General features: G+C 51.6%; 1 protein-coding gene and 1 long non-coding RNA gene across 3 annotated transcripts in view; one reads left to right on the top strand and one right to left on the bottom strand.

Annotated features, from left to right (window-relative positions):
• The window catches only part of ADAMTSL4 (ADAMTS like 4), a 69061-nt gene extending 62852 nt beyond the window's left edge, over positions 1-6209 (top strand). The window contains exons 15-18 of one of the 2 annotated variants that reach the window (XM_029580675.1): positions 24-197; positions 770-949; positions 2152-2296; positions 2819-3058. In XM_029580675.1, coding sequence (XP_029436535.1) covers positions 24-197; positions 770-949; positions 2152-2296; positions 2819-2958 — 639 coding nt within the window. In that variant the 3' untranslated portion in view covers positions 2959-3058. Of the gene's footprint in view, positions 1-23; positions 198-769; positions 950-2151; positions 2297-2818 lie in introns of both variants that reach the window. The other variant, XM_029580676.1, reaches the window with a different exon arrangement.
• Positions 1-13271, bottom strand: part of LOC115078070 — a 200033-nt gene that overhangs the window by 169664 nt on the left and 17098 nt on the right. The window lies entirely within an intron of this gene.

The following is a 13271-nucleotide window of genomic DNA, read 5'->3' as shown; positions in this document are numbered from 1 at the left end:
TGCCTCTTCACCTTGTGCCACAGTGCTCAGCGGAGTGCGGCATGGGGATCCAGCGACGGTCCGTGGTCTGCCTGTCCAGCCACGCTGGCGACGCCCTGGGAGAGAGCTGCCCAGGGGCCCGTCCACTGGACATGAGGGCATGCGACAGCGGGCCCTGCCTCCGAGCAGTCCGTTGGTACACGGGACCCTGGAGCCAGGTGAGAGGAGGACTGGCGCGCTGCCCCCTTCCCCGCATCCGAAAATTTTTGACGGCATTACTTCTCTAACAGATCCCCCCTGAGCCTTCCAGTCCTAGAGGTGACGGGCTCTGGATAGAACCTAGGTCAGCTGGAGAGCTTGGGGGTGTGCGTTTGGGCTGTGACATGACAGCGGGTAAAAGGCCCTTTCTGCATCCTCTCCTTAGCCAGTGAGATTCCACTTTCCAGGCCAAGGAATGACCTGGGAGGGGCGAGTCCACGAGATGCAGGGCAAGGATGGATGGACTGGACCGGACATCTCACTTTATGTGCTGGTGTTTCCTGTAGGGCAGTGTGATATATTGTGATGCGTACAGGCAGGGAGCAGTTTCCCCTGGGGGCCCAAAGGAGAAATGTTTCATGAGGGGGGAAGCCTAAATATTTAGTTCGGCCAGGGGTCCGAGAACAATGTTGGGTGGCCTGTGCCCGCAGGAGATCAGCACGGGTGGCAGGAGTGGCGGCGAGGGAGGGTGGGGAAAGCTGTCTGGCTGCTCACCCCCCTCACCCCCCCCCCCCTTTGCTCTGACCCGCAGTGCTCGGCAGAGTGCGACGGCGGCACGCAGCGGCGAGACGTGATCTGCGTCAGCAGGCTGGGGTCAGAGTTCAACGTGACCGATCCCTCGAGATGTGCACACCTGGAGAAGCCCGTCACGCTGCAGCCCTGCGCTGCCAGCCCCTGCCGAGCCCGATGGTTCACCACTCCATGGAGCACGGTAAGTTGGTCCCCGAAATGCTTGAAGTGAGAACCTCTCCGCTCCTTCCAGGGAGCAAGAGGAAGGAAATGATTGCATTGCTTGGGCCAGGAAGGGAAGCTTCTTTTCCCTTGGCTTAAGTGGTCAAGTGGCACAGAGAAATGGGAAAGACCTTAAAAGGCGACGTGAGCCTTCATTGGAAACATCCCCAGGTCCACCCAGCAGATAATAAAAGTTTGCATATCAAGATCCTGCATCCCTTGTCTCGTTCTGATTTTAAGAAGCATTTGCATGCATGAAGCCTGGCTTTAGTGCCTGTAAATGGGCTAATGAAAATTGCCCTGGGTGGACGGAGTTAGGGCAGGGAATTCCATTTACATGCACACTTTTGATTTTCCAAAAGCGTGCACATAAATCTATACCCACACCTAGCGCACGGGATTCCTGGCTGGTGTTCAAAGTGAATTTATGTGCAGAAGTCAGCTTGGAAAATTCAGGCTGCTGGGCGTGCACTTTCTACATAGCCCTACGCTGGAAAAGACCCTCCCTTTTGACTAGAGGACTCTCTGGATACCTGAGCACAGGATAAACCCCTGTGGGTTTTCAGGATATGATGCCAGATAAGGGTGACAGAGCCCGCCATTCCTCCCTGCTGCAGCTCCTTCATCTCGCCACCTCCAAGGCTGCCCTGTGCCCGTCCTGGGCTTTCTTAAATCCCGATGTAGTTGGTGCTGCTGGGCAGCTGCTCCGTGTGTTTGCTGTTCTGATGGACTCCTGCCTTGGCACTTTGTAATTAGGGTTTAGCCCCCGTCCATTCACAAGACACACTGCCAATCCTTTTTTTTTTTTTAAATGATGTACACAGTTATTAGATTTTGGGGTTTTTATTGTTTATTTACTTATTATAGGTTTTATTATGTATGTTTTTATTTTTTTGTTGTACATCACTTTGCTTACTGCGATTCATTAAATCGATGAGCGTAAACATAGCGTGCTGCCCTATCTCCCTAGCCCTGCTCATACCCGACTCGCATGCACAGTACGCCGCCTGTCTTCCTCCCTTCTCTTGCTTTGCCAATGAAACAAGCCAGGCTCATGTAACTAATGTAAACGCCCTCCCCAGCATCTCTCGCTGTACACACGAAATCCGGTCTCCCTTCCCTCCCCCCCGAGGTTAACCTTTAGTAGATACTGCAGTCCAATCTCACGTTTGTCCTCTGCAGTGCTCACGCTCCTGCCTGGGAGGGGTGCAGGTGAGAGAGGTGCGCTGCCTGACCGGGAACGGAACCCTCAGTGCCCTGTGTGACCCTGACGTGAAGCCAGCGGAGAAACGAACCTGCAATGCCGAACCGTGCACACTAGAGCTAGGTACACAGCATGCCGTACTCTGGGATGGCAGTCCCCTAGCATAGTGCTCCCCCTGTTATTCCGGCCTGTTGATCCTCTAGTGCCCTGGTGTAGTGATACCTGCATGCCCTGATATGGTGCTCCCCTGGTATAGTGCTCCTCTGTTAATCTCGGGTATTGATCCTCTGGTACTCTGGTGTGGTGACAACCTGGATGCACTGATATAGCGACCTCTGCACAGTTAACCAAGGGCTTTCTAGTCTGTAACTAGAGCAGGTCTGAGCTGGGAGTCTCAACGCCCAGAAATTTTAGGGACCGCTTTAGGAAAGGAAGAGCATTCTCCCGTATTTTCTTTTTTTTTTTTTTTTTCCATGCATTCACCGTAGGCCCAGGCTCCGTTCCTAAAGCGTCAGATAATCCATGCCTAAAGGAAAAAAAAAAGAGATCCTCTGGGCATGTGCCCCGCGTCCGAGGAGATATGGCGTGGGCGAGAGGAGTGGCGAGTGCCCGCCGCTGGTTAACCCTTTGCTTTCTCTTGCGCAGATGAGAACTGTAAGGACAGAGACCGCAGCTGCCCCCTGGTGCTGCAGGCCCGACTGTGCGTGTACGCTTACTACAAGGGAGTGTGCTGCGCGTCCTGCACCCAGGCCCTGGAGCGAAGCCGGACCCCGCCGGCTCGATAGCGGCCTCGCTGCGGGGGAAGGGGAGGCCCCCACCATCACTTTCACTGTTTACAGATTTCTGTTTTTTTTTTTTTTTATTGGAGAAGGGGGGGGGGGGGGGGGGAAGTATTTATTAAAGACTTGATCTCCGAGCGCTCCAGAGACGGCGGGCGAGGGCTGCCTGGCTGGCGGGCCGTGCGGTCGGCTGCTTGGAAAGAGCATGTGCTGAGGGAAGGGGGAGGGGAGGGGCATTATCCCGCAGGAATATCCAGAAGCAAAGGTGCTGGCACCGAGGCGGGAGTTTGCTGTCGGTGGTGAGGAAGCCGGCGACGATGCCTCCAGCGTTTTCCCCCTGTTCTCGTTGCGCGTTGCCGACCAACACCTGCGCCCCCCCCCCCCCCCTCCTGGGTCGTGGAGCCATCAGACTTTACTGCTTTCGGTTCCTTCTCTGCAGGCCGTGGACCATTTTCTTTTTGTCAGAACCAGCAGAAACAATTGTCCGGAGAGGATGATGCGTGGGAGATTTTGGCATTGCCCAGGTCCTTGACCAGTATCCCGGGCGTGAATGCAAAACCAGCAGCTGAGCGGGTTACAGGCAGGTGCCGGCGAACAGCCCCATGGCCTGCCCCGTGCAGCAGGTCAGTCAAGACGCGTCTGAAGAAAAGAGGCCTGGAAAGCTCAGATACTGCTACACTGGATGCTCCTTCCATAGTCCAATTAACAGATTCACAGCCTGCAAAGAATGCATTCGCCTTCACATAAACTTTTGTTCTAAAATGCTACTGAACGGTGGGGGATGGAGCTCACTTATCTTCCTCCCTCTTTTCCCTGTCTCCTCTGCTTCTGCGTGAAGATCCATCTAAGAGATGGGTGACATCTGCTCAGTCCTAACGAATTGGCTGGGTGACATCGGCTTTCACTGCTCACAGAGCAAGACTACAATTCCCAGGATTCTCTGGGACAGAGATGTAAAAAATAAAATCCCAAACTTACAAAGAAGACGCCCAAATTCATTAAAGTAGATATAGAAGTGCTGAATTCTAGGTTCAGAAGTCATCCCAACCGAAATGTCCCACCCACTCGAGCGAGCCGAGTGACCAAACCTCACTGGGCCTGGGTCACCACTGGTGGAGCTCTTGTCGAGTCCCCTGCCTACGCTTGCGTGCCATGCACCCCTCCGACAGTGGAACGCACACTTACGAAGCTCTGTGCGCCAGCACCAGACACTGGGGGGGCGGGGCTTGCCGATTCAGCCATCTTTTGTGAACCCGCCAACTTGCCAAGTGGCCTCCTGGAGCTCTTTTTGGTAGAACTATCAAACGCCACTATTAGCCCCAGCCTCGCTCCATTCCATGCCCCCTCCCCGGCAGCAGGGGTGAAGCACCTCACTCATTGGTCAGTAACGGTTGCCGAGGTCTCCAATGACATCGCGCTCGCTGCACGAGTCAAACCAGCGTACATGGATGAGGCCATCACTGACCCCCTCTCCCAGCTAAAAGACCTGCAGTTCATAATTATGACTTTTTTTTTTTTTTTGCAATTATCAGGGGATGTGCCTGATTTTGAAATGCTCCGTCGTGCACGGATGAGCACGGCTGTCTTTAGTTCCCGTAAAGCCTCAGAGTTACCGAGTAAGGTCTGTGCAAGTTTTAGAAAAAAGCCCGGGGAAGTTTGGCTGGCCAGGTTTCGTGTGGGGAACATAAGAAATTGCCATGCTGGGTCAGACCAAGGGTCCATCAAGCCCAGCATCCTGTTTCCAACAGAGGCCAAAACCAGGCCACAAGAACCTGGCAATTACCCAAACACTAAGAAGATCCCATGCTACTGATGCAATTAATTCACCAACCAACCAGACCTGCGGACTGCTGAACATAGAAAGTAAAACGATTATCCCATTTCCCCCGAGATGGTGCAAACATTTTTCTTCCTTAGCAGGAACTTCCTCCCAGCTGCGAACATCCAGCTTTCCAGTCGGTGAATTCCTATGCCGCAGACTTTTAAATGGGAAGGGATGCAGTTTGGCCTTTCTGGCTGTTTAAAAGCCGTGAGTGGAAAGGTTTGCAGCAGGCCTGGGAGAAGCCGTTTTCCAGGCTCCATTCCAGATTTTTTTTTCCCCTTTCAGTTTGAGAGTGAAGATTGCGGAAAAAAAGATATTCTGAGGATTTTTCATATTTCCTTTTTTTTTTTTTTTTTGCGAAGGTGGTCAAGTCCTGGCAGGGAATAAAAACTGCATGTTAGAATAGGTAGGGGGTGAAGGGGGAGAGAGAAGTCCCGTGTCCCCCCCCCCCCCCCCCCCCCCCATTTCTTGCTCCGACAAGGTAATTTTGTAAAGGCAGAAGGTGCCAAAAAATATTCTATAGCTGTGCTCCATGGAGGCTTATTTTTGGGCGATCCTAGGGCTTGACATCTTCATGTGACTTCCCACCATCCTTACAGAAATGAAATCACACTCCTTGAGGAATCTGTAATAATAGTGCTAGTTCTCAGAGAACAGAATCACGCATCCCAAAAGAATGCCAAGCGACGATACCTATTATGGTTTAAGAGGCACCATTAGGAGCACTGATTAACCTATTATAATGAAGCTATGCATTTCACATTCAAAGGTGCTATATAGTCTGTCTTTTTTTTTTTTTAGTATTATTATTATTTAAAGTCATTTTGCTGTTCCCCTGTGCAAAAGCACAGTCTACACAGAGTAAGAGGTAAAGGGGGCATGTCGGAGTAGTTCACGCGCTGTTTTGCAAAGGGCTGATTGCTGTGGTGTACACTGATTTGCCAAGGGTCTCAGGTTCAGGATCCCTTAAAGTGGCCCAGACCCGCCGCATTAAATTTAATTTTAGTCGGCGGAGAAACAGGGCAGAACACGATTTTCAATTGAACAGGAGCGAATCGTGGGGATTTTGTCAGAATGGGACTGGAGATGGTTGCAGCGGAATTCAAATACTGGTATCTCAGCCTGGCCCTTCTATCACTTCCACATGGTCCCTTCCACAGCATCCCCAGGGGAAATATTACTGTATTTTCTGTGACATTTCAGGTTTTACCAAAGAAAATGTAAATTAAAAAAAAATGTGATAGAAAAATTTATATATAACATTTTTTGCTACCAAATGTCCAGGGTATCAAAAGTATATTATAAAGAGTGTTTCTGTATTTTTTTCTGTACATTTTAATTTATTTTTTATGAAAGACACCTACATATTTTGCATCTTTTTCTTTAAGAATATTTGTTTGAAGATTGTAAAAAGTATTAAATTTTTTTTCTGTAACATTGTGTAGATTTGATATTTCTGAATAAGCATTTGCTTCAAAACATATAAAATCACTGCCAGTAAGACATTAAAATGTAAGAAGTGACAATGACGGTACAGGGGATGTACCAGGGATACATAGCCTGTCACCTCTAGGACTGGAGGTCTCAGAGGATGGGGGCAGGGATACAGAGCCTGTCACCTCTAGGACTGGAGGGCTCAGGGGATGGGAACAGGGATACAGAGCCTGTCACCTCTAGGACTGGAGGGCTCAGGGGATGGGCACAGGGATACAGAGCCTGTCACCTCTAGGACTGGAGAGATCAGGGAATGGGAGCAGAGATACAGAGCCCATCACCTCTAGGACTGGAGGGATCAGGAGATGGGTGTAGGGATACAGAGCCTGTCACCTCTAGGATTGGAGGGCTCAGGGGATGTGAGCAGGGATACAGAGCCTGTCAGCTCTAGGACTGGAGGGCTTGGGATAGGCGCAGAGATACAGAGCCTGTCATCTCTAGGACTGAAGGGCTCAGGGAATGGGGGCAGGGATACAGAGCCTGCCACCTCTAGGACTGGAGGGCTCAGGGGATGGGCGCAGGGATACAGAGCCTGTCACCTCTAGGACTGGAGGGCTCAGGGGATGGGAGCAGGGATACAGAGCCTGTCACCTCTAGGACTGGAGGGCTCAGGGGATGGGTGCAGGGATACAGAGCCTGTCACCTCTAGGACTGGAGGGCTCAGGGGATGGGCGCAGGGATACAGAGCCTGTCACCTCTAGGACTGGAGGGCTCAGGGGATGGACACAGGGATACAGAGCCTGTCACCTCTAGGACTGGAGGGCTCAGGGGATGGACACGGATACAGAGCCTGTCACCTCTAGGACAGGTGGGCTCAGGGGATGGGCGCAGGGATACAGAGCCTGTCACCTCTAGGACTGGAGGGCTCAGGGGATGGGCGCAGGGATACAGAGCCTGTCACCTCTAGGACTGGAGGGCTCAGGGGATGGGAGCAGGGATACAGAGCCTGTCACCTCTAGGACTGGAGGGCTCAGGGGATGGGAGCAGGGATACAGAGCCTGTCACCTCTAGGACTGGAGGTCTCAGAGGATGGGGGCAGGGATACAGAGCCTGTCACCTCTAGGACTGGAGGAGGGCTCAGAGGATGGGAGCAGGGATACAGAGCCTGTCACCTCTAGGACTGGAGGAGGGCTCAGAGGATGGGAGCAGGGATACAGAGCCTGTCACCTCTAGCACTGGAGGGCACAGGGGATGGGAGCAGGGATACCGAGCCTGTCACCTCTAGGACTGGAGGGCTCAGAGGATGGGAGCAGGGATACCGAGCCTGTCACCTCTAGACTGGAGGGCTCAGGGGATGTGTACATGTTACCCATATGCAACAGATTCCCACCCAGTGTATGATGTCTTAGGAACAGTCACAAATTACCCAACATTATAAGCACATAAGAAAATGCCATACTGGGTCAGGCCAAGGGTCCATCAAGCCCAGCATCCTGTTTCCAACAGTGGCCAATCCAGGCCATAAGAACATTGACTAACATAGGTGCTCCTAAGGTGACTGGCACAGGATTAGCAAATTTGAAGATTGTTTCCATCTATAAACCAATGTTTTACTCGGAAATCTGCTTCTATAAAATATGCAAAGTGATCATCACTAGCATGTGGGCATGCAGGGTGTCTGCGGGCATACCAGAGAGGTCTTCTCCTGGGGACAGGGTGGGGAGGATGTCCAGCTTACATGCACTTTTTGGTTTCACAAATTACGCTTGTAAATTTTGCCGGGAAATCTACTCGTGCCCATTCATTCCTAGGCGTGCCTGTGAGTGGCTCGGTTTCCCAGGGCAACTCTCAAAGCAAAAGTCTTCCCCCCATAAAATGTAATGCATTGGGGCGAAGCTCTGGGATGCAGGATGAAGGCTCCCACTCTTTTGGCACGACTTTGAGCAAGGTCACTTTTTCTCCCTCTGATTTTTAACCCTGCCTTATCCAAATGAGCCTTAGGTAGCCGAGGGCATTATTAGCATTCAGGCACAATAAGTTCCTGCCTTTAAGAGCTTACCAGCAATGAGAGACAAAGGGACTTGCCCAAGGTCACAAGGCGTATCGGGGGGGGGGTGGGGGGTGGGTGGGGGGGGAGTGGGATTTGAATCATGGTTTACCCTGGTTCTTAGCACATTGCTCTAACCACTAAGCCACTCCTTCTCCACCCGGCCACTCCTATGCTTTTTATAGCCTCACTTTTCCAGTCGACAAATGAAAACGGAACTGGAGAGCAGAATTTTTTCCCGCCAGAGGAGGGGGGGGGTACTGTCTAACCTCTGTACAGTGCGTAGGGCGTATCAGATGGAAAGAGAAAGGACTTATAGTGCGCCTTTCTCTGTAAAAAGCAGAAATGAGACCCAGTCAGGAGTGGGACTGGTGCGGGTCAGCTGGCGAGGTGGGGGTATGGAATTTCTGACTCTCATCACCTTCATCTCGTGCATGACTTCCCCGAAGCATCGCCACCTTCCCCTTATTATCAGCTGAGTGGCCACTTCCCCATTTAACAGCAGTCTCACTGGGCTGTCCGGTGACTAAGTCATTTCCTCTAGTTCTGGAAACTTGACAGCTCCACCCCACCTCCCCAGCTTGGTCAGCGCAGGAGGTCGGATCTGCATTTTGGCTGTGGACTTGGAGGGACCGCTGCTTTTTGATAATGACGGGCAGCCAGCCAAAGGGAAGGCCAGCTGAATGCATCCTCTCAGCTCTGGGCAGGGCTGTGCTCTGCTTTCCTGTGCCTTCAATGGGATGGAAGATTGGCTTGCTGTATTGCCACCATCCACCGGCAGAGGGCGCTGTCTGCTTGCTCCAGGCTTCCCATCCAGGCAGGGGCTGGCTGCATCAGTCTGAAACCCTGGCTTCATTATAATGATATTTCTTGCTCATCAAAACAGATGAGGCCCTGTGCAGCAAAAACTGCACCCTGTATCCTCAACCTCCTCCACATCCACGGAGGGGGGGGAGAGCTCTGCCACGTGAAACTGGGTCACTAAGGCCTCAGCGCTTCCGCTCTCCTCCATCCCTAAGTGTTTGCAGAGTCTGAACCCTTGGAAAGCAAAGAGCGTGAGAATCCAATAAAACCCTGCAGAATCAGAGTAAGGTATTCAGAGACACACAGGAGAATAAGATCAAAGGAGCACGGCGGTGAAAGAGGAGACAGCACCACAAAGGGAGCGCAGAGAAAGACGTGGAAGCTGATACCGTACCGAGGACCAAGCTGAGGGCTCTTTCCAGAGAACCTGCCGCCTCCACGGTTCTCAGGTTTCAGTCAGTCTTTTCATGCAGAGAAACAGAGAACTTAACAGAGATGCCGAGTCACCCAGTTCCCACCAGGAGGCTTCTGGCCGGTCCTGACTCTGGAAACTACTATCCCAGCGCAAAGTGGTTCTTCCATGTGGTACTACAATTACCACAATGCACTGGCCTGTTGTATCAGAAAACCAGGACCGACCTAAAAGTCAGTCCTTCAAGGAGCTCTGGAGATGGAATAAAAGCTGGGAGGGCTGCCAGCACTATGTCCACAGCACTAAGTGAAGCAGGCCTTGGCGGAAGGGGGGTGGAGAGGATTTCCAGCATTCAAAATTTGTCAATTTGGAAACAGAAGTTGAAGGACCAGGACTGGCTCGCTGGCTTTCTCTGGCCTTGTACTCAGAAATGGAGAACTGTGTCGGAGAGAAGCGAGCTGCGGGCTGTAATATTCCCATTCAGACAGACTGGGAACTGCAGTTGCGTGATCTGAAATGAATTCAGGAGTGCCGCCCGAACCTGCCACCCCAGCTGAGCCAGCCCAGTCCTCCTCTAGGCATTCTGGGAACTGTACTCCAGTATATTTATTATGGAGATTTAAAACAAACAAAAAAAATCAGCAAAGCCCAGCAGCTATGACTCAAAAGACCTTCCTGCTGACGTAGAACTCATGGACAGGTCTGGAAGGAGCCATGTTTGGATGGAATACCACTGACATCATTTTGCCGAAGAGACCAATCAGAACCCACTGGCTGTGATATGATTGGTGACAACCTCCCAAACATGGCTGCTCCCATATCACAGGGGAAGCCATGTAGAGAATTTCAGGAAGAGCAGCCAACTGGCGAGACTTTAAGTCTTGTGTAGGAGTTGTGTGGAATAAGGCAACGAAAGTGGAGTGCTTTGTTTGATTTGTGTCTGAGAGTCATGACTGATGGGGGGGGGGGGGGGGGGGGCCTAGGTTAGGGCATCTCACAGCTGTCCTGGTGACCCCAGGACGGGCTCAACGGACATGCACGAGATACCGAATATAGGCAAATTCATGGTGGGTATGTTGAAAATCATACTGACTGCTGGGTCACCAGGACAGGGCTGGGAAGACCTGTTTCAGGCGCAGGTCTGACGGAGTCACTTTCATCTTCCTGTCTCTTAGTTCTAATCTTACCCCTGCCCTTGACTGTGTGTGTGTGTGTGAGACCTTTGGTGAGTGCCTCAGCTTATGCCACTGGACTTGGCTACTGACCTTTATCCCTGCCAGGTCCCCAGAGCTAGAAAGAGCATATTCTGCTCTGGTTGGTTTTGCAGAAAACACGATCATGTGTGGCTGAGGGGGGGTGTCAGCTGATTAACTTTTCCCAAGGTGTACGTGGCCAGCCGGGAAGAGCGCGGCAACCATACACACTACGCAGTGTGTGCCCTCCCCTTGCCTGTGTCCACCCCTGCAAGACCACCTTGCCTGCCCTGGGAGACATCTGGCGGGAAGACCATCCAGCTGTGGGGACAGTGCCAGCAGCCTTCCTTTCCCAGTCAGGTCATCACAGGATCCAGTGGCTAACACAGCCAGCATGGAAAATTCCACTGTAATGTGGGAAAAGGAAGAGCTGCAAGGCAACGGCCTTCACACCCCACCTCTACTCCCAAAATCTCAGCTTCCTGATGATATGGCCACCTCCTGTGGCTTGGAGGTCACATGACCTTCTTTAACCTTGGGCCTAGCGTGCCCACCCCACCCCATTTGGCTTGTGTAAATTACTAATTTCTATATACTGTATCAGGGTTTTCAGGGAGCAGGTCACTGGGTGAAGGGGGACCTCTTCCCTTTGTAATAGGCTCAGGGTGGGGACCTTTATTTCTCCTAATGCACCTGGTTTTTTGGGGGGTTTTTTGTGTGTTCCAGTTTCCTGTTGTGTCAATGGCCGGGCATTTCTGGGAGTAAGGCCTGGGATATTAACCCTTTCCTGCCTTCCACTATTTTAACGGCGCTCTACTTTCACGGTAATAAAAACACAAGAAGTGTCCATGCTGGGTGAGACCAACGGTCCATCGAGCCCCAGCATCCTGTCTCTGACGGTGGCCGATCCGGGTCACCCGGAAGTACCTGGGAGATCCTAACAGGAGGATCCAATTCCTTCCTGCTCGCTCCCAGGGAGGTTTCCTGAGTCCACCTGGCTAATAATGCTATGCGGACTTTTTCCCTGGAAACTTGTTCAAATCCCCCTTTAAGCCCAGCTATGCCGGTCGCCATGACCATTGTCCTCTGAAACAAATTCCACAGCTCGACTGTGCGTTGAGTGAAAAAAAAACAAAAAAAAAAAACGGCCTCCAATCTGTTTGAAATCTGCTGCTTGCTAGTTTCATGGTGTGTCCCCTTTGATTTAGTATTAGTAAAAACAGTAAAAAAGCAAAAATAAAATGAGGCAGGGTAGGATGGAGTTTTTCTCAGCTCTTAAAAAGTTTTGGCTGGCACCTAAGTTTTCTGAAAAATTTGACAGCCCTTATCATTGTGGCAGGTGGTCTGTGTGTCAGGGTCTAGTGTGGGGCATTGGTTCTTTCTGTTTGGTGTGTTTTGGTCTGTGTGTGTGATGTCTGTCTGCTTATTTCTCTCTCTGTGTCTGAGTGGAGTGTGTCTGCCTGGGGTTGTCTGTCTGTCTGTCAGGGTACATTGTGTCTATGCCTCCCTCTGTCTCTGTCTATGGTGCTTCTGTCTGCGAGTAGAGTGCTGTGTCTGTCTGCGTTTTTCTGGTGTGTGTGTGTGTGTGTGTGTGTGTGTGTCTGTCTGTCTGCGTTTTTCTGGTGTGTGTGTGTGTGTGTGTCTGTCTGCGTTTTTCTGGAGTGTGTGTGTGTGTGTGTCTGTCTGTCTGTCTGCGTTTTTCTGGAGTGTGTGTGTGTGTGTGTGTCTGTCTGTCTGTCTGCGTTTTTCTGGAGTGTGTGTGTGTGTGTGTCTGTCTGTCTGTCTGCGTTTTTCTGGTGTGTGTGTGTCTGTCTGTCTGTCTGTCTGCGTTTTTCTGGTGTGTGTGTGTGTGTCTGTCTGCGTTTTTCTGGTGGGTGTGTGTGTGTGTTTACTCCTTTCAGCATCTTGAAAAGAAACAAAATGTGGGCTTTGAGCCACTGGTTGGCGGTGTGGTTGACTGGTGAATACCCTTCATGTATGTATATGGGTGTGTGTGTATATTATATTATATTAACTCATCTTGGAGGACCTTAACCAATTGCATGAATGGATGGGGGACCGTGGCTGAAAAAGTTTGCTCACCCCTGACCTGGAGTGCCAAAATTATGGGGGGGGGGGGGGGGCCAAATCCTGCCAGCGCAAGGCCCAGAGGGGTGCTGTGCCAGAGCTAATACTGACAAAGAAGGGCATGGCGTGCCGGAGCCACTGCTGGCGATGGGAGGAAGCGACCTTCTGGAGGTAAGGTGGGGCAGGGGGGGGTACCTGACCAAAGATTCGCCTGGAGCGCACCGGCTCTGTGCAAACCTCTATCAGAGCTCCTCCAAGATGAAGAACCCCCGTTCGTAGAGAAGCTGCTCCATCCCCTCTGCACCTTTCCTAGCTCCACTGTGTCGTGCTTGAGACGGGAAGACTAGAACTGCACGCGGTGCTCAAGGTGCAGTCGCACCATGGCTCGATGCACAGGTACTGGAATAGTCGCGGTTTTATTCTCCGTTTCTTTTCAAAGAAGTCATTCCTAGCCCTGTACAGCGAGCTAAGGATTTTAATGTGTTGTCCGCAAGGACTCCGGTGTGCTTTTCCTGGGTGGGGGTGGGGGGATTCCTAACG

The sequence above is a fragment of the Rhinatrema bivittatum genome, chromosome 16 (genome assembly GCF_901001135.1).
Source record: "Rhinatrema bivittatum chromosome 16, aRhiBiv1.1, whole genome shotgun sequence".
NCBI classification, from domain to species: domain Eukaryota; kingdom Metazoa; phylum Chordata; class Amphibia; order Gymnophiona; family Rhinatrematidae; genus Rhinatrema; species Rhinatrema bivittatum.
Note: the sequence above shows the minus strand (reverse complement) of the source record. Positions and strands in the feature narration are given on the sequence as shown.